Source organism: Malus domestica, chromosome 03 (assembly GCF_042453785.1).
Source record: "Malus domestica chromosome 03, GDT2T_hap1".
Classification (NCBI taxonomy): domain Eukaryota; kingdom Viridiplantae; phylum Streptophyta; class Magnoliopsida; order Rosales; family Rosaceae; genus Malus; species Malus domestica.
Window position 1 is genome coordinate 26,482,313 of NC_091663.1, and position 20,934 is coordinate 26,503,246.

Here is a 20,934-nt window from a genome sequence, read left to right on the forward strand (position 1 = left end):
GGAAAAAATAAAACCAAGAAACGAACACTGCAACGCAACGTTTGAATCCAAAAGTGAAAACAGAATTAGGAAACGGACATTTCATTGCAGTGTCTGAATCCAAATGTACAAAGAAACATGTAGGAGGCGCGTGAGTGATTAAAAAAACAAAAACAAAACCAATAAATTGACACTGCAACGCAATGTCTGAATCCAAATGTAAAAAACAGAATCAGAAAACAGACATTGCATTTGTCATATCCCGACCTGGGCCCTACCACATCCTGGGCTCAACTCCACCGTACGATATTGTCCGCTTTGGGCCCCGACCACGCTCTCAAGGTTTTTTTTCTGGGAATTCACACGAGAACTTCCCAGTGGGTCACCCATTATGGGATTACTCTCGCGTGAACTCGCTTAACTTCGGAGTTCCGACGGAACCCGAAGCCAGTGAGCTTCCAAAAGGCATTGTGCTAGGTAGAGATGAGAATATACATATAAGGTTTACATGATCCACTCCCCTGAGCGATGTGAGATGTTACAATCCACCTCTTTTAGGTGGGGTCCGACGTCCTCATCTGCACACATCCGGTCAGGGATTAGCTCTGATACCAAATTGTCACATCCTGGCCCAGGTCCCCACCACATCCCAGGCTCGACTCCACCGTAGCACTATATTGTCCGTTTTGGGCCCCGACCACGCCCTCACAGTTTTGTTTCTAGGAAATCACATGAGAACTTCCCAATAGGTCACCCATCATGGGATTGCTCTCGCGCGAACTCGCTTAACTTCAGAGTTCTAACGGAACCCAAAGTTAGTGAGCTCCCAAAATGTCTCATACTAGGTAGAGATGAGAGTATACATATAAGGCTTACAAGATCCACTCCCTTGAGCAATGTGGTATGTTACAGCATTGCAGTTCTAATCTATATTGACTTATTCCAAATATAAAACTATGAGAAATGAAGTGTTAGTTGAAGTGGGTGCCAGCTGTAGTGGCAGAGTTTGTAATTTTTGTTTATTTTAAAAATGCATTTAAGTGTCACAATACATGATTGACATATTTATAATTAACATGAATATTGTTGAATTATTGTTAATATTATAACTTTTTATTGATTTTTTCACAAAATTACCCCAAAAGTAACTAGGGGTGAGTAAGAAGTTAAAAATAATGTGTATTTATTATTTTTCTTTTGTCATAATAAGGAAGAAGGTCAACAATATCTTTCTATTAACTATAATTTTAGTTTGAAGAATAACTAAAGGGCCTAGTCCAACTAATGCATCGTCTAATTATATTATCTACACTAAGGGAGGAGGGTGAGCTTAACCTCACAATGAGCTAACAACAATAATATGGTTTAAATTCGCATTTGGTGAGTTCAAAACTAAAATATCTCACTTACAAGTGCAGAAACATTTCTTAAAAAACAGTTGTTAGTGTGACTAAACTTCAACTAACTTAAAAAAAAATTTGTCACTAAACTTCAACTAATTTATAAAAAGGAGAAATTAGGTTCACATCCATCTTTTTGCTACTTCATTGATTAAAACCTTATTCTTTTTCAATTTTTTATCAAGGTCCTTGGATATTAATAACATAATTAATTATTTTAATAATAAAATATTTTTTATTTCTAAATATATTCATTTAGTGTTATGTTATAATTAGTATATTTATATTTATGGCTAAATTTTTATAATATATTTTTAATTTTAGTTTATACCCATTTTTAATTTGCAACCCTTTTTTAATTTATACCAATTTTCTTTTCAATTTTAATTTGTACCCATATTTTAAAAAGTTTTATTTGTATTTGTACCTATATTTTATTTATTTATTTGTACTCATTTTTTATTTTGCTAAATGTACACATGCTAGTTATATGTACCCATTCATGTAATTTTTCAAAATGTTAATCTTAAAATGTACTTATTCTTAAATATACCAATTTGTTATATGTAAAATGTACCATTTTTTTTTATATAAAATCTATTCAATTTTTTTCTAATCTATTTTAAAACTTATATGGGCACATTCTTTTTTCTTTGATTTGAGAATGTATCCATGTCAAGTTTAATCAAAGAAATTTACTAATGTTATTAAGCCTAATATCTTTTCTTTCTTTTTTGGTGATTTTGAAGAATGTTGGCCGAAGAACCTCCGATGCCAAAGTTAGAATTTAGAGAGAAATAGTGTTTAGAGAATTTTGGGATTTTTGCAAGAGTATTCACCCTGCTTTTTGGTGGAAATGGGAGCCTATATATAGGGATAGGAGGTGGCCGGCCTAGCTAGAGTTTTTAGGTTTAATTTAGGTTTAATTAGCCAATTTATTTGGCTAATTAAACATAAAATGAATGTTTTTAATGGTATTGTAGACATCGAAATTTCGGTAAATAAATGTTGACCGATAAATCAAAGTGTCAACGCTCATGTATTGCATAAATTTTACACGTAGCATGTGACTCAACGAAAATTGAAATGAGTTGGAAAAGTCATCAAATAAGACACGTGTCAACACCTGGCAGAAACGACTTATTTCATCTGGGATATTATATTCAAAATTAGGCCTTGGAAAATTCTATAAATACAAGCCCATTTCATTCATTTGGAGGGGGGATTACACCTTGAAGCTCTGAAGCTCTGAAAACTCCGAAGCTCTCAAGCATACAGGCTCCCGAAGAATCAAGAAAGCCTTCTTCGTTCTTCGTTCATCGTTCTTCCAAGATCAAGCCCCAACGGCCCTTTGGATCAACAATCATCCACCAATTCAAGATCAAGCCCCGACGGCTCTTGAAGAAAGTGTTCTTCGTTCTTCGTTCATTGTTCTTCCAAGATCAAGCCCCAACGGCCCTTTGGATCAACAATCATCCACCAATTCAAGATCAAGCCCTGACGGCCCTTGGATCAACCATCCACCAATTCAAGATCAAGCCACTACGGCCCTTGAAGAAAGCACCATCGTTCATCATCCGTTCATCCAAGATCAAGCCCCAACGGCCCTTTGGATCAACAACGTCGACAAATCCACACATCCAACCGTTCTTCAAGATTAAGCCCAAAAGCCCTTGAAGATCCGTTCATCACTGTTCTTCAAGATCAAGCCCAAAAGCCCTTGGAGATCCGTTCGTCACTGTTTTTCAAAGATCAAGCCCAAAAGCCCCTTTGAAGATCCGCTCAAATCCACCTTCAAGATCAAGTCCACGACCCTTGAAGAACGTTCATCCTTAGATCAAGCCCAACGGCCCTTTGGATCAATCACACATCCACAAATCAACACCTTACGGAGATCGAATCAGAGGATCAAAATAGAGAGAGATTGTAACCCAAAATCATCAAATACAAATATTTGTTTGTGCACGTTGTTCTTGTCTCTTTCGTTTCAGGAATTTTCCGTGTTCACAAATTGGCACGCCCGGTGGGATAATCTCTGCCTCTCATCTCTTTCTCCGTTCAAGAAATTCAAGCGCACTTCCAAAATTAATGGCATCAAGGAAGGCTCAAACTGTTCCCGCAACCGGCGCAAAGAACAAAAGCGTCCTCGTCGTAACTGGTGTCACTTTGGGCATCACGACTCGAAGCATGGCAAGAGCTACTTCTACCGCCTCTTTCACCTCTGCATCAACTCTGCCAAGGGAACAAAAGCACCCAAGGCACGAGCCTTTGATCACCTTAGCCTCACTAAGGGCACCAAGAGGGGAAAGCCCAAGGAAATACTCCAAATCCATGCTCTCCGATGCCGATTCAAGCGACAGTTCAGCCATGCAAGTCATGACCATTGGAGCAACTTCAATCGATGAGCAGCTGGCTCAAATGAATGAAGCAATCTCAAGGCTAACCTGAACTGTGGAAGAAAAAGACTTGCAAATTGCAGCACTAGTCAACCGACTGGAGGCGCAGGACGACGATAAACCCGACCCAGAAGATGATCCACTAAAGGGAGGAGCTGGCGGAGACGAAGAACCCCCGGTGAAGAAAATCGATGGGAAGCCGGAGCCAGACCAAGCAGCGGCACTCATGGGATCTCTTTCTATCCAGCAACTGCAGGAGATGATCGCCAGCACCGTCAAGGCACAATACGAAGGGAGCTCAAATACCTCCGGGTTGTACTCGAAGGCGTATTCAAAGAAAATTGATGCCTTAAGGATGCCAAGGGGTTATCAACCACCAAAGTTCATGCAGTTTGATGGAAAAGGAAACCCAAAGCAGCACGTTGCACATTTCGTCGAAACTTGCAACAATGCGGGGACGGAGGGAGACTACCTAGCCAAGCAGTTTGTGCGCTCGCTGAAAGGAAACGCCTTTGAGTGGTACACGGACCTAGAGCCCGAGTCCATTAACAGCTGGGAACAGTTGGAAAGGGAATTCCTCAACCGCTTCTACAGCACCCGCCGCACTGTGAGCATGCTAGAGCTAACGAGCACAAAGCAGTGGAAGGATGAGCCAGTCATTGACTACATCAACAGATGGCGCACTCTAAGCCTCGACTGTAAAGACAGGCTCTCGGAAACTTCTTCAATCGACATGTGCATCCAAGGCATGCAATGGGGTTTGCAATACATCCTTCAAGGCATTAAACCACGGACCTTCGAGGAATTGGCCACCCGCGCCCATGACATGGAGTTGAGCATCGCCCATCATGGGAAGAAGGAACCAATCGCCAACTACAAGAACGACAAAGTTCTTGAGACAAAGGTGGAAAAGACTGCGTGGAAATCCACCAAAGAAGCAATGACAGTCAACACAGCTCCCGTCAAAATCCCTACACGAGGCAAGGCGATTCAAGCCGAAGGCTTTCGTGATCAAGAGATGCGTAGACGCACTTTGAAGGAGCTTGAGGAGAAAACTTATCCATTTCCCGACTCTGATGTGGTTGCCATGTTAGAAGACTTGCTGGAAAAGAAGGTGATTAGTTTGCCTGAGTGCAAACGGCCAGAAGAGATGAATCGCACTGACAGTCCAAGGTACTGTAAATTCCACCGCTTCATCAGTCATCCGACAGAAAAATGTTTCGTGCTGAAAGATCTCATCATGAAGCTGGCTCAGAAAGGAATCATCGAGCTAGATCTTGACGAAGTGGCGAAGTCAAACTATACCACCTTCACTTCTGGCTCTTCCGACTCAAAGTTTTCACCTCAACCGCTGGGGGCATCGTCCAAGACAAGCAAAGTTGAAGGATGGACTCAAGTCACTCCTAAGAAATTGCACAAGAAGCATACGCCTCCTCCACAAATCCGTCAATCGGAAAGGGGGCAAAGCAGCTCTTGTCAACCTTCAAAGTAACGTGAACGTGTTGAAGATGATGAAATTGCGACACAAAGATCGTCTGTTGCCATCACGATGCGCGACTTCTTGCCCGAAGACTTTTTCAATCACGCGGTCAAAGCTCCTTGCTATGAAAATTGTGAGGAACGCCTCTCCAAAATTGCTTGACAAATTCACCAATGCTCCTTGTTCGCACGAGCCTAAACTGCACGAACTAAAGCTCCTCGCCTGCATGAGCCTAAACTGCATGGCACAAATGCTCCTTGTCTGCACGAGTAGAAACTGCGAACGACACCAACGCTCATTGCCTGCACGAGCTGAAACTGCAACACGGCACCAAATGCTCCTTGTCTGCACGAGTTGAAACTGTAAACGACACCAACACTCCTTGTCTGCACGAGTTGAAACTGCAAACGGCACCAAAAATATATATATATATATATATATATATATATATGTATGTATTTGAACTACGTTACGACTTGAACTCTTCTTTGGAGGGGTACGTAGGCAGCTCGAATATTCAAAATTTGAGTTCAGTCAAACCAAAATAAGGAATAAAGATTTTTATTAAAAGTTTGATGCTATTACAATTTCTTTGTACAAAAAAAAAAAAAAAAAAAAAAAAGAAGAGAAAAAGAGATATATGTTTTATGTATTTACATATATATATATATATATATATATATATATATATATATATATATATATATATAAGTGGCCACAAGAAGCAACCCCTTTAGTCAAAATTCTACAAGCGGCTCCCAAAGCCCAATCTCTCTGCAAGTCAAAGCCCAGGCCTCTCAGAAGAAGAGAAATGGAAAAAGTATGACAATTTTAGCAGATAGAGAGAGGAGAACTCTTGGCCTTCAGAATTCTTGGTTCATCAGTCATCGTCTTCCATTTTCATCAAATCAGTGGAGCTCTCAGATCTCACTGCGATGAGCAGCAAATCAAGCTCCGTCGCCGCATCCTCATTAAAGCCGACGACTTGGGTCCTACCCTATAAGACCCAGAACCTCACCGAACTCTACTCTCTGGGGAGAGTCCTTGGCCAGGGCCAGTTCGGCCTGCACACCCATCACCGTTCATCCATCGTTAACCAAATCAACCAGGCGTGTCGAAAGTTCAGTTTCTTCCAGGTCACAAATCACGGAATCCCGTTGGTAGCTCTAGACCGTACGATCTCAGCCATCAAGGCCTTTCACGAGCGGCCGACGGAGGTCAAAACACGGGTCTACCGTAGGGATACGGTGACGGGCGTAAATTATGCCTCCAACTTCGACCTCTACAGCTCAAAAGCCGCCAGCTGGAGGGACACGCTAGTAGTTAGGTTGGGCCCCATGCCGGCGAATCCTCTAGAGGTGCCTGAGATCTGTCCGGATGCGGTTGCTGAGTGGGATCAGGAGTAAATCTTGAATGACAACCAGCCTGATATGGATGATTGCGAGGGCTGTGAAAATCAAGATGAGGAACCAGTTGCAATGGTTAAAGAAGTCACATTCAGGGGATGAAGCTGCAAACAGCAATGACTCAGACTGGGGAATGGATTGTTCTACAGTTGTGAGAGTTAAAACATTACACATTAGCTCTCCAATTTTGGCATCCAAAATTGTCCCTTCTCTCTCTGCTCAACAAGAACTCAGCAGTCATTCACTCAACGTCCTGGATAGTTGACTAGCCTCGCTACTCGCCGACTCGTCCCCACTCCATCTACCGACTCCGCCATGGGCTGGAACCCAACCAGTTCACCTTGTCTAGCTTGTTGAAAGTTTCTGGCGCTGTCTCTGATGACAACCATGGCAGGCAGCTTCACACTTATTGCTTTAAGTACGGTATTGATTCCAATGTCTATGTGGGCACTACTCTTGTGGACATGTATGCTAGGTGTGGTCATATGGATGAATCCCAGTTGGTCTTTGACGCCTTGGACACCAAGAATGAGGTGTCCTGGAATGCTTTGATTGCTGGGCATGCTATGAAGGCTCAAGGAAAACACGCACTCAGGTTGTTCTGGAAGAAGCAGGGAGCGGCGCCGTACCGGATCTTTAATTTGGGGAACACATCACCGGTGACAGTGCCCACACTCGTCAACATCTTAGAGCAGCATATGCTGGTCTACGAGTACATCTGCTTGACGACGAGTACATTGAAAATGAAACCCGTCTCGAACATCTGCAGGCTTGAAGACCTGGTGGTTGAAAACGACTTTCGTGGATGAAACATTCGCAGGTTACGCTTGACACGGTTGAAGGTCTGGTCCATCTTCCTCGATGACCTCGAGTTCTCGTCCTTAATCGCCTCAGCGCAGAGCCCGCAAATCCACCGGTCCTGGTGCCTCTCCTTCACTGTCGCTACGTATCCAGTCCTCCTCCTCCGCCGCCTACAGCTTCGTCACTCTCCAAACAGCAGCTCCAGCTCACCCAAGGCCTCCGTGCTCTCGGTCCAAACTTCACGGCCGTGCCCATCCACTTCTGCTGGTAAGTCTCAGTTTGATAACCATGCATCAGCAACTGCAACACATGTGTGGAGTGCGTGAACCAGCTGGCGGCAAGTATGAACAAAGCGAGGGAGTTGTGGGATTACAGCTGTTTCGTCTTCCCTGCATGGCACAGCACCATCTCGTCATATTTTCCTCTGCATGGCACGGCAACATCTTGGATCATCCTCTCCAACATAGGGAAACCGACGTCCAAGAGCTCCTGGGCCAGCATCACGAGTCATTGGTCTCGGTCGCCACCAGCTCTGCATCCTCCGCTCGAGCCACGGAAGCCCGAACACTCAGTCGCCGCTGTCCATCTGGGATCTGCTGCAGGCAGCAAGAAAGTCATCTTCCTCCCTGGTCACGTGCGTTTCCTCTCCAATATCTCTCTTCACAAACAGCGACAGCAGCAACTTCTTCCAGCATCAGGACCTTCATCGCTGTCCTTGCCCTCAATAGAGGCTTTTGCAGTCCTCCACTCCGTTCCACCTCCTGAAACATTATTCCAGCGAAACCTCAAGTGAACAAACTTCCACAAAGCTCTGCCATCATGGAAGTCTACCACCTCGACGACAACAACACCTGCACTGCTTTGCGCCTCCCTCCAAGCTTAACTCCGGCTCTCCCAGGTCCTCACCGTCTTCAAGCAACAAGGACGACAGCAGCAGCAGTTCGGCTTCTGCCCCAACGAACAGCTCCAAGCTCTTCCGTCTCTTGCGTCCTCGGGCTTCAACTCCGCTGCTCCGTCCTTCCCTGCAAATTCCTCAACCCGTCATCCAAATTTATGCAAAAAAAATTTTGGTGGAACACAACACCATGATTAAAGAAAAAAATAAAATATAATAAAATAATAAAAAGATGATGAAGGAACATGGTGCGTCTGGCACCATATGAAAAAAGGGGGGAGGGGTGCAGCTGTCACCATAATTAAAGGCAAAATATATATATATATATATATATATATATAATAAAATAATAATATATTTAAAGAGTGAGGGTGTGTGACACCACGTGAAAAGAAAAATATATATATATAAAGAGTTATGGTGCATCTGGCACCATGTGCAAAAAAAAAAAAAAAAAACAAACAAATGTATTAAGAGAAATAAAAGTCTATTTTATTGATTTTTATGGAAATTTTACATAAATTTGCATTATACATACCTTAAAAAAAAAAATCAAATCAAATCAAATTTACAAGAGGGGATCTTCAAGGACGATCAGGTGCCGCCTCACCACTCGGCAGAGCTCCAGAAATGAGAGGCGTCGGAGGTTGACTGTTTGAAGCCACACCACTCGGCGGAACTCCAGGAAGAGGAGGCACCAAAGGTTGATCATTTGGAGCTTCATTACGCGATACAGCCCCAGAAGACGAAGGCAAATGCTGCTGGAACAAACCCACAAACCTCTGATGATCAAGTAAAATCTGACCATCAGATTCTTGCATCTGGTTAATCTTCCTCTTCATGTTTGTCGCATAGCTATGTGCGAGCTTATGCAACTGTTTATTCTCCTGCTTGAGCCCTCTAATCTCCTGTTTGAGACTCATCACTTCCGCCGCCAATGATTCAACTTGACGAGTTCGAGCAAATAGGCGTTGGGCCATATTAGACACAGAACCTGCACACTGCACACTGAGAGCCAGAGAATCCTTAACAGCCAACTCATCAGACCGTTTGGAAAGTAGTCTGTTATCTCTGGGAGTGACAAGGTTTCGGGCCACCACCGCAGCGGTCATATCATTCTTCACCACTGAATCCCCAACGGTAAGAGGACCAGTAGGGGATATGAAGGATGGGCGCCATATGTTGTCTGGAGAAGGCGGGACTGCCTCTTCACCAAGATTCAAGTCAAAACGACGATCGGAGGGTCCTGACATTTTCAAAGTGTTGAAGAAAGAAGAGGTCGGACGAATCAAGATCTTAGAAGTGCAAGAAGGGAGCTTTCACAAGTAAAATTCAAGTGTGCTTTGAGACGAACAGCGTGCCTCTATAAAAAATCAGCACTCGACGGGATTTCAGAGATCGAAGAGGCGAGCTCAGAATTCGAAGAGGCCATTCAAAAATCGAAGAGGCAAGCTCAGAAATCGGAGAAGCATCTTGCTTTTCCAGACGCGTCGGCTTCCGTCACACGCAAACTCAGCTTTGCGAAAGTCACGGGCAATTTGTCGAAGCGCCGATCCCAGATATCGAAGAGGCGCCAGTCTTTTCCAGACGCGTCGGCACCCGTTACACACAAACTCAGCTTTACGGAAATCACGGGTAATTTGTCGAAGCGCCGATCCCAGATATCGAAGAGGCGCCAATCTTTTTCATCCGCGTCATCACCTGTCATATGCACATTCAACTTTGCGCAAATCACGGGCAATTTGTCGAAGATTTCTGATAAAGACGAAAGCACGTGAAGCCTTACTGTTCAATCACGCGTTAGTTGCCGACACGAGTGAAAGAATAGTACCTCTACAGGTATTAAGGGACCTCCTATAACTGTCCACCTTCACCTTCCATAGCGAGGCAGACATACAGAGCCTTTCTTCATCTCCAAAAATGCTTTCCCAACGAAGCCTCTCGAGTCATTCAATGTTCCTTATTCCTTGGGGTACCTCTGCAAGCCAATGACCCTAAAGCAAAAGTATCTCATATCACCAGGGTAGAAAGTAAGAGTATCTCATATCATGCGTTCTCCCTGTCTTTTCCTTTGTCATTGTTCTTATCTACAAAGACAAGGATAAAGAAAACAATATGCCGGAACCTCCACTCAAACTCGGGTAAGGAACCGACTGCTTGGAACCCTTCCCTGATTGCCTACCTAGCACTGCTCTCGAGTACTCGTCTTCCACTGCTGCTGTACTTTCAAAGAAGCTGCCACATCTGCCTGGATAACAGATAAGGCAAGTGAAAATGATACCTTGCAGCATGTGGAGACAAGGTGCAAAAGGAACAAGCAGAGAGTAATGCGGTCTGCATAGTCAACTCAGCAGAAGGAGTCCGAACTGAGGAACTCAAGAAGCTGCCATATCTGCCTGAAGAAACAAGCAGAGAAGAATGCAGCATGCACAGTCAACTCAGCAGAAAGAGTCTGAGATGAAGAACTCGAGAAGATGCTGCATCTGTCTGAGGACGGTGAACTTGTTTTGACCCTCAAATTCTTGGGTCGGCTTACTAGGCGTTGTGAGCTGCACATGCCGATTCACCACCCTTGAATCAAATCCTTAAAGATCAAGTCACCAACTGGAAGAAAAGCCCATCAATCTTGAAGATCATACCGTTGACCAAACTGCTCAGGTGTGAATTAGAAAGATTGAACAGAGCAACAAGTCGTCACCTTCACCTCGTGCCTGCTTGTCATGTGTTCAAGTTAACCTTCAAGGATCAAGCCCTAACGGCCCTTGAAGAAGTTTCCAACCAAATTCAAGATCAAGCCTCGACGGCCCTTGAGGAAATCACAAGTCCGATTCAAGATTAAGTGTCTACCACCCTTGAATCAAAACCTAGTTCAAGAATAAGCTGTGGAAAATCAACAATTGGAGGAATCCAGAAAATCCTCCAACCCAGTTCAAGATCAAAGTTGTGGAAAGTCAACAAGCGCAACAAAATACGTGCCGATTCATCCATTACCAAAGCCAAAGATCATCTACCACATGAAGCTCCTTGTGGCCCAATTTCAACCTTCAAGATCAAGCCTCGACGGCCCTTGAAGAAATTTCAAACAAAAGTTCAAGAACAAGCCTCAACGGCCCTTGAAGAAATCTCAAGCCCAATTCAAGATCAAGCCTCAACGACCCTTGAAGAAATCTCCAGCCCAATTCAAGATCAAGCCTCGACGGCCCTTGGATCGACATCTACAGTAAGGGACTTCAAAACGTATCTCCTACACGTGACAAGCACATATATACGACATGCTTTGAAGTGGGGGCATCTGTAGACATCGAAATTTCGGTAAATAAATGTTGACCGATAAATCAAAGTGTCAACGCTCATGTATTGCATAAATTTTACACGTAGCATGTGACTCAACGAAAATTGAAATGAGTTGGAAAAGTCATCAAATAAGACACGTGTCAACACCTGGCAGAAACGACTTATTTCATCTGGGATATTATATTCAAAATTAGGCCTTGGAAAATTCTATAAATACAAGCCCATTTCATTCATTTGGAGGGGGGATTACACCTTGAAGCTCTGAAAACTCCGAAGCTCTCAAGCATACAGGCTCCTGAAGAATCAAGAAAGCATTCTTCGTTCTTCGTTCATCGTTCTTCCAAGATCAAGCCCCAACGGCCCTTTGGATCAACAATCATCCACCAATTCAAGATCAAGCCCCGACGGCTCTTGAAGAAAGTGTTCTTCGTTCTTCGTTCATTGTTCTTCCAAGATCAAGCCCCAACGGCCCTTTGGATCAACAATCATCCACCAATTCAAGATCAAGTCCCGACGGCCCTTGGATCAACCATCCACCAATTCAAGATCAAGCCACGACGGCCCTTGAAGAAAGCACCATCGTTCATCATCCGTTCATCCAAGATCAAGCCCCAACGGCCCTTTGGATCAACAACGTCGACAAATCCACACATCCAACCGTTCTTCAAGATTAAGCCCAAAAGCCCTTGAAGATCCGTTCATCACTGTTCTTCAAGATCAAGCCCAAAAGCCCTTGGAGATCCGTTCGTCACTGTTTTTCAAAGATCAAGCCCAAAAGCCCCTTTGAAGATCCGCTCAAATCCACCTTCAAGATCAAGTCCACGACCCTTGAAGAACGTTCATCCTTAGATCAAGCCCAACGGCCCTTTGGATCAATCACACATCCACAAATCAACACCTTACGGAGATCGAATCAGAGGATCAAAATAGAGAGAGATTGTAACCCAAAATCATCAAATACAAATATTTGTTTGTGCACGTTGTTCTTGTCTCTTTCGTTTCAGGAATTTTCCGTGTTCACAGGTATAATCAGCTAATCAATAAAATATTGGTTGACAAGATTAGCTAATCAATGTCAAAAAGGGCAAATTATGGTGGGAAAACAAAGGAAATGGCTGGCCCCCATTTTGGAGAGGGATAACCGGCCCTTAGGGTGATTTTTAGGCTTAAATGATAATTTAATTGAAAATTAATGAGTTTATTAGGTAATAATCCCATTAATTTGTCAATTAACTTAATTTATGCGGAAGATTTGGTAGGTTATAGAATGACTAGCTAATTGTTTGGCTAAAAGAGGGAAAGTGAGGTAAAAAATATATGAAATGAAATAGGTTTTGAATTGTTACCTATTTTGGGTATTTCTGACTTGGTTGAAAGATAATTTCCTGCTACTTGCGCGTAAGAACCTCGGTATGCCTCAAGGGTATTTTTGTCCTCTTTTGTCCAAAAGTCCACGTGTCGCCTAGTGAATATTTTTGGCTCCACAAATGCCCCCACACCTGTTGGGCTGCTCGTAAGAAAGGGCAGCAGGTGTAGAGATCATCTTGCTTTAGGAAACGTATGACTGCTTCCTATTTTGATGTACATTATTTCTTTAATAGGAAATTAGGTCCTTCTAGGAAAGGGAAATAAATTTCTCTCAAAGTCTATTTAAGTCCACCTTAAGTGGGTTATTAAATCAACTTTGGAGAGCGATTTACTCTACCCTACAAGAGAGAGAGAGAGAGAGCTTATAGGATATTTGTTCCCCCTCCTCTAGCAATCTTCTACATCTTACCCGTGCAAATGACCGTCTTTCATTGATTTCTTCATCTTCTCCGTGCCGCACCAATGTAAGAAAAATTTATTTTTCTTGGATAGTGCTATAACGGGGCAATCGTCGGGGTGGTGCAGCACGTCAGTTGGCAGGGGCCAGGAGTCGGCTCGGCATGAGCCGAGAAGGTGTTATGGCAGGGACCACTTCTTGGGCAGCTCGGTTTGGCTAGAGCCAAGGGCAGCTTGTGCAGCTGGGGCTGCGGATAGTGGCGTAAGGGTGCAGTTTTAGGCGAGCCGTATGGCTCATGTCCTTTGGGCTCTTGGACCTGACTCGAGCCAGGCCAGCGACTGAGAGAAATGAGGAGGTCGTAGGAGCTCATGGGTTGTTGGAATGCTAGGCATGCAGGCCTCCTGCCTATTAGAATGCTGCGTTGAGCTCCTCTGCTGAGTACCGTGAATGACGTTGGCTGCTTAATTCTTTTTTGCCGAGAGAAAAATGGGTTGCTCCTAAAGAGGAGGTAAAGAGGATTAAGGCGGATGCATTGGATCGTCTAATCACTGTCGTGGAGCCTTCTATGAATGAAGATGGAAATAATAGATCTTCCCCGCCTGCTCAAGAGATACCGATCGAGAAAATTTGAAGACTTCCTCCGCTGCTCATGAGGGTTTGTTTGCTGCCGAAATGCTTGTGATTGACATAACTTCTTCTAATGGGAAGAAAAAATGAAGCTGCTAGATATGAGTCTGTGGTGCCTGCCATGTCGAGAATGGCTAGTACGATTGTTAATATGATTGCTCAGAGTAAAGGTCCTGTCATGCCCCCAGTGCCGAAGTCTGTACCAAGATGTCTATTGGGAGCTAAACCCGGTTCACCTTTGGAGAGGCTTGCTACTATGAATAGCGATAAGGTGGACTCTGCTGCTAAAGTGGCGCCAAGGCCCACTCCCTCTGTTGCTGAGATTGATTCGCCTGCTAGGAAGGAAGAGACTGCTCGCGTGGGCAGCTATGAGAAATCCACTAAGCTTACTTCTGAGGAGGCTACTAAGATCTGTGTGCTTTTGAAACTAGATCTGCTTGAAGACATGAACGTTTGTGCCAAGTTTATTGATGGCGATAGAAATGTTATTTGCCCAAGTTCATTTGCGAAGCATACGACTCAATATAGAATGATTGCTCTGCTTGCTATGATGTATATATAGCAAGGCTGCCAAGGAGGTGGTGAAGACTATGGCAGCTGAAGCTTATTCCTCAGTCGAGGAGATCAAGAGGTTGGATTCTAAGCTTGTTGCTTTGAAGAGGTATAATATTTCTGCCCCCACTTCTCTGCAGCTTGAGACCGCTCACCACGAGATCGTTGACTTGAAGACTAGGCTTGAAGCGATCCAAGTTAAGTATGAAAGTGCAGAGAAGGAGATTTAGATGTTACATACCTCAGACTCAAGATCTTAAGTTTGCAATTTCTGAGCTTCGTTTCGCTGCTTATGCAAAGGATGAAGAGTTGATTGCTGCTTACAATAAAATGATCCACTTCAAGAGAATCGTTGATAGGTTTGAACCTCAAGTGTTGGAACTTCAAGGTGTACTGAAGATCAACGAAAGTTTGAAGAAGGAAGTGGATGAGCTGCAGCGCGTCTGTGTTAGTCTGCTTGAGAAGAATGCGCAGCTAAATGGTGAAAATGATGGGTTTGAGGTTTTAAGACCTTCTCTATTTCTCCGGAAGACTTGCTTGCTTTTACTTTTAGGGCTTCCATTGATGAAGTAGTTGGAGAAGTTAGTGCCCAAGCTGGGGCAGCCGGGGGTGAAGTGCCGGATGATGCCGCTGCTTACGGTTGCTGAATGTGTGGCGATCGAGTAGTTGTGGGATGTCCAAGCTGCTGCAGTGTAGTATTCTAGGTAGCCTTTAGGATTTTCTATGTTTTTCCTTGTAGCTCTTGTTTTGCTTGAACTCCTTCGGCTTTTGCTAGTTATTTATAAACATGTTTTCCTTCGCTTTTCTTCATCTTCGCTTCTTTTATTCATGCCCTAACCTTTAGACTTAATAAACCAGTGGCAGGTATGCTACTTTTTTATAAGCAGACAAGCTCGCGTAGCCTATGCAGCCGTAGGTGTTGGTGTAGAACTTTACAAAGTTATTAGCCATAGGGTTGGCAGCCGGATGCCTTACTTACAGAAGCAGACAAGTCCGCGTAACCACTAGGCTGTTAACCTTGACTTTCTTCAATTCCGTAGGTTGCATAACAAGTATCACAACACTTTAGGACTTGGTGTAGGTTGTTCCGCGCTTGGCAGAGGTGAAGCTTATCAACTACGTAGCATGTCGGCAGTGGATAAAACTTTGTATATGCGCGCTAGCTTGTTTAACCTTTCACAAGAATGTGCGGTTGTATAAGTCTAGCGCGGCTTTACTGCTCGAAGGGCAAGCCGTAGGTAGTCTTCCGAAATCCGTAGGCTACCTTAGTGCACTCGGTAGCAGCTTTAGGGTTCCAGGGCAGTCGTCTATAGGGATTCCTGCGTAATGTGCCCCATCAGTCTCTAGGGCCCGGTTCCCCACGGATTAGGCCAAGAGACCCAAAATTAGCTAAGCCTTGAAAAAGACCATTGTGGCTAATTCTAGGAATCCCGGCGTAAGCCATCGTGCATCTAGTTATACTAGGGCAGCCAGGCTCATCCACGTCTGGATATTCGGAGTGTAAAGTTTATCCTCTCGTCTTGAAGAGCTGACCCATATAGGTGTCGGGGAATTGGTTTACCCTCTCGCACTGGAGAGCAATTAGTTTACCCTCTCGCACTAGAGAGCATGGTTGGTCCATCAGGGGGTGCAATTCCTGCTATGGGTCCTTAAGAAGGGCGCAATCTTCTTTTGAAGTGCCGGAGTGATTAGTTGTTATAAGCATGCAGCCAAGCCAAGTTGTGATTAATTCTGAATTCCTCATTGAAAAATGAGTGAAACGAACGAGAACTTAGCTATAAGGTAGGAACTGTATAACAACTGGATAGTCCTCGACTTGTGAGGTGGTACCCGTCGGGCTTCTTGAGTCTTCGGGCTTTGATGTAGTAGGAAGTCACACATGGTACTTCTTCAGATTGTAGGCGCTCCATTACTTTTCGATCTTTTTATCGTTTCATGGTGGCCAGGGTGTAATTACTCTTGCCGCCTATTCTGCTGATCTTGTATGGACCTTCCCATATGAGATCCATCTTTTTGGAGCCTTCTTTGTGGGCAATGATGAAGGCTTTTCTTAGGACTAGATCTTTGGGCTGGAATTGCCGGATCTTGGTCATTTTGTTGTAGCTGGAAAGGAACTACTGCTAGTAAGCTGTGATCCGGGTGATAGTCTGCTCGTACTTCTCCTCTGCCAGATTTAAGCTTGTGGCCATCTCTTTTCGGTTACTCGTCTTTTGGTGGTGCGATATGCCCATAGACATCCAGGGAGTTCGTCTGGCCATTTTCTTTTCTTACTGGTGGGGGATTTCTTGTGGCAGTCGAAGATCATCTTAGTGGATACTTTGGCCTGCTTATTGTCTTGAGAATATCTTGGCGTGGACATGTGCTGCTTGATGCCATATTTTTGGAAAAACTTTGCCAAATCTTTGCCCACAAATTGCGGGCCGTTGTTGGTGATGATGGATTAAGGGATGCCAAATCGGTAAATGATGTTCCTCCATATGAAGCGCTCTATGTCCGTATGAATCGTGGTCGTCATGGGCTCTGCTTCTACCTATTTGGTGAAGTAGTCGGTTGCCACGATCATCATGCATTTGCCCCTAGTAGTCTGGCTGGGAATCAGAATGAATTGAAAGCTTTTTCACCGCCAAGTCTTTTGTCATTCGAAGGCCTGCTAGTGGGGCTTCGTACTCTACTTCGTTATTAGATGCTTTGAAACCTAGAATGATCGCCTGCTCGGGCATCGAACCGCCTGGGGTGACAAGGACCACGTCTGCTTTGAACCTTTGTAGTTGGATGCACTGTTAACATGCAAATGCCAGAAGTCTCTATCGGGTGGAGCAAGCGCGGCTGAAGTGTGCTCAGCTACCTTCGGGGCGTCATTGGGCCGCTCTGTTACGTTGTCAAGGCTAGGCGTGAAGGCGCGGTAGGGAGCCATGGAACTAGGGCCATGTTACATGTGGCAGGAGATGCTCAACTGCCGGTATTGGGCCACTCTAGAGCTGAATAATGGAGTAAGGGTCGGCTAGGGCGGTATGACGCGCAGCAGGAGGTAGTGTTCAACTGCCGGTACATGTTGCTCTTATGTAGAATCTTCTGGGGCGACGAGGACAAAACTTGCTTATAAGTGTTCCTTCCAGTGTTCGTCTGCCCTTGGCGTGTCTTTTGGGCCTAGTTGTTGCGTTCGTCAAAAAACTTTGCATTCGCCAAGGTCTATGCATTTATTGTCGTGCATCTGGATTCGGCGGAATAGTGCGTCATGATGATGACTGCGTGCGTTTGAAGGTAAAACTTGAACTTTTAGGTTACAACAAATATTGCCAAAGTTAACTTTTGAATTTCTAATATCATCGATGAGAGCTTTTAAACTGTAGAATACAGGTAGTCGGGCCCCTAGCTCTTTTCGTATGATGATAGAACTTATTGCTAGTCTAGATACCGTCAAACACGTGAATAAGTCCTCTACTGCTTCCAGTTTGGATAGTAAGGATGTGACGTCGGGTACTTCTTCAAGTCTTTGAATATGCATTGGCGAGCCTCGTCCCAAAGTGCATGCTTCTCTGCTAGAGCGAATGCTTCTTTGCTAGAGCGAAAGAGTTTGCCAGAGTTAGTTCTTCTTTCATGATCAATTTTTCGAATAGCAAGTGGTCTGCTGGAAGTCCTTTTTGAATGGCTGCTCTAGTTATCGAGTCGTTACATCCTACTATCCTTGCCTTCTCTGCTTTGAACCTCCTCACATAGTCGCGAAGTGACTCCTTTGGGTTCTTCTTGACGTCGAACAAATGGTCAGACTTCTTTTTGATCGAGCGATAGGATGAATATTCTATGGTGAAAACCAAAGAAAGTTCGTCTAAATTCCAGATGGATTATGGCAGCATGGTGTAAAACCAATCTTGCGCCTCGCCTTGTAGAGTGGTGGCGAATATCTTGCACATGAGATCATCGTTGTTTCGATAGAGGATCATTGCACTTCGGTAGTGCTTTAAGTGTCTCTCCGGGTCTTCATCCCCTTTGAAAAGTGTGAAATGTGGCATGCTGAACTCGCGTGGAGGCTCTGTCTGCTCGATCTCGTCCGTGAAGGGTGACTTGCTTATGTTGGTCATGTTCCGTCGTAATGCCTTATCGGTGGCTTCATTGCGTTGGAAATTGCGCAATTGCTTAGTTAAGAGTCTTTCTACTTCTTCCTAAATTTGCCTTTGTTAGGGTAGTGGAGCTCTTGGCTGCCCCTAGTCGTGACTTACTGGTCTAAGTTGTTCTTCCATGTGTTTGGCTCGTCTATGTCACAGATGCGGTACATGTAGCGCGTTCCTAACAGGCAAGCGAATTCTTCGCAGGCTGCCGGTTGAACTTGAGCCGTATTGAGTGACTGCTTCTCTCTGTCCGTCGTGCTGCCTACTCCGATGTGAGGTGGATGCTGCTCCTTGCAGGCTTAGCCGCGAATGAACACTTCGCTTGGAAGGCTGCTCATATTGACTATCGAAGTATGACACCGACCGTGAATGTATGCTCGCCTGTGGGCCTAGTCAAGAGTGCACGCTCCTATGCGTTCTAAGACGGGAGTATACGTTATCTCGGGGGGCCCAATCGATAGTGTACACTGCCTGAACACTCTGTTCGTGGCTGGTCAAGTGGCTGCTTACCGAGATGCTGCTGAAGAGGTTCTTTGTCTGCCCTTGTCCTACTTTGGGACACCTCATCTAGGGCACATTGCATCTCGGTGCACTGCAAGAGTTGGTTCATCAAGGTCGTCTGTTGTGCAAGGGTGCTCGTCAACTCTATGACTTGTCGAGATAAGTGTTGTTCGCCATTTAAATTAGAAGAGCTTGGAAGGAATACGCCTCATTGGGCAGTGGAATGGTGGTAAACTTTGGGCACGAGATTTGAGTTGGGAAATGTCAAATATGCGAAAAAATGTGGTGAGAATGCCCCCGGCTTGATGGTTGGTCCGGATGGTTGAGATAGTCTTGGGCCGACTTGGGCTGCTTGGAAAGCCACGAGAGCAAGTTGGGCCACGAGAGCAGGTTGGGCCACGAGAGCAGGCTGGGCCGTGAGAGTGGGCTGCTCGATTGGAGCAGGCTGGGCCACGGTAGTGAGCTGCTCGTCGGGAGCAGGTTGGACTATAGGAGTAAGCTGCTCGTCGAGAGCAGGCTGCTCGGTAGGAACAGGCTGGGCCGCGAGAGCAGGTTGCTCAGCGGAAACAGGCTGGGCCACGGAAGTGGGCTGCTCGACAGAAGCAGGCTGGACCATAGGAGTGGGCTGCTCGTCGAGAGCAGGCTGGGTCACGAGAGCAGGCTGCTTGGTAGGAGCATGCTGGGCCGTGAGAGCAGGTTGCTCGGTGGGAGCAGGCTGGGCCACGGGAGTAGGCTGCTCGACGAAAGCAGGCTGCTTAGTATGTGATGCATGTGAATGCGAGGCTTGGGCTCGGGCCCTTGCAAACTTGGATGGCACGGCTTGGGCCGTGGCCTTGGTGCCGTGAGCCTTGGATGGCACGGCTCGGGCCGTGGTGAAAACACCATGAACCTCGCCACGGGTGGCTACCGAGGTAGCCACCATGGTGGTTCCCGTGGCGGAAACTCGTGGTGGTGGTGCTGCTCCACTTATTGTCACATTTAGCCTTATGGATCTCCGCAATCCCATTTCTTGAACATTAGAATTTTCACTTGTGGAATTTTCTAAATTTCTAGCCATTATATTTTGCTTATACGTTTTATCAAAGAACATTTGCAAGTAAAAAATTCTAATAATGAGAACATATTAAAAATATTCAAATGGACTAGAAAATAAAGAAAAAACCTTTTTGTGCGAGAGTCTTCTACGAGTATGGATTTCAACTCTCAATGAAAGCACCAATTTGTGGATGCAAATTTCTTCCTCCTTGATCTTGGACAAAATTGCACCTACAAAATAAATAACACCTTCAGTTATGGCCACAAGCCTCACACGCCCACGATGAATGGGGGGGCTTTGGCCGAAGAACCTCTGATGCCAAAGTTAGAATTTAGAGAGAAATAGTGTTTAGAGAATTTTGGGATTTTTGCAAGAGTATTCGCCCTGCTTTTTGATGGAAATGGGAGCCTATATATAGGGTAGGAGGTGGCCGGCCTAGCTAGGGTTTTTAGGTTTAATTTAGGTTTAATTAGCCAATTTATTTGGCTAATTAAACATAAAATGAATGTTTTTAATGGTATAATCAGCTAATCAATAAAATATTGGTTGACAAGATTAGCTGATCAATGTCAAAAAGGGCAAATTATGGTGGGAAAACAAAGGAAATGGCCGGCCCCCATTTTGGAGAGGGATAATCGGCCTTTAGGGTGATTTTTAGGCTTAAATGATAATTTAATTGAAAATTAATGAGTTTAT

At 44.7% G+C, this 20,934-nt stretch overlaps 1 protein-coding gene across 1 annotated transcript; it reads right to left on the reverse strand.

The window, feature by feature from the left end:
• Window positions 1-19,410: 19,410 nt before the first annotated feature.
• LOC139194769 (uncharacterized) lies at window positions 19,411-20,208 on the reverse strand. The gene is made up of 2 exons (XM_070819676.1): window positions 20,092-20,208; window positions 19,411-19,935 (listed from the first exon to the last, which is right to left on the reverse strand). The coding sequence occupies exons 1-2, from the start codon at window positions 20,206-20,208 to the stop codon at window positions 19,411-19,413; spliced, it is 642 nt and encodes a 213-aa protein (XP_070675777.1).
• Window positions 20,209-20,934: the final 726 nt, after the last annotated feature.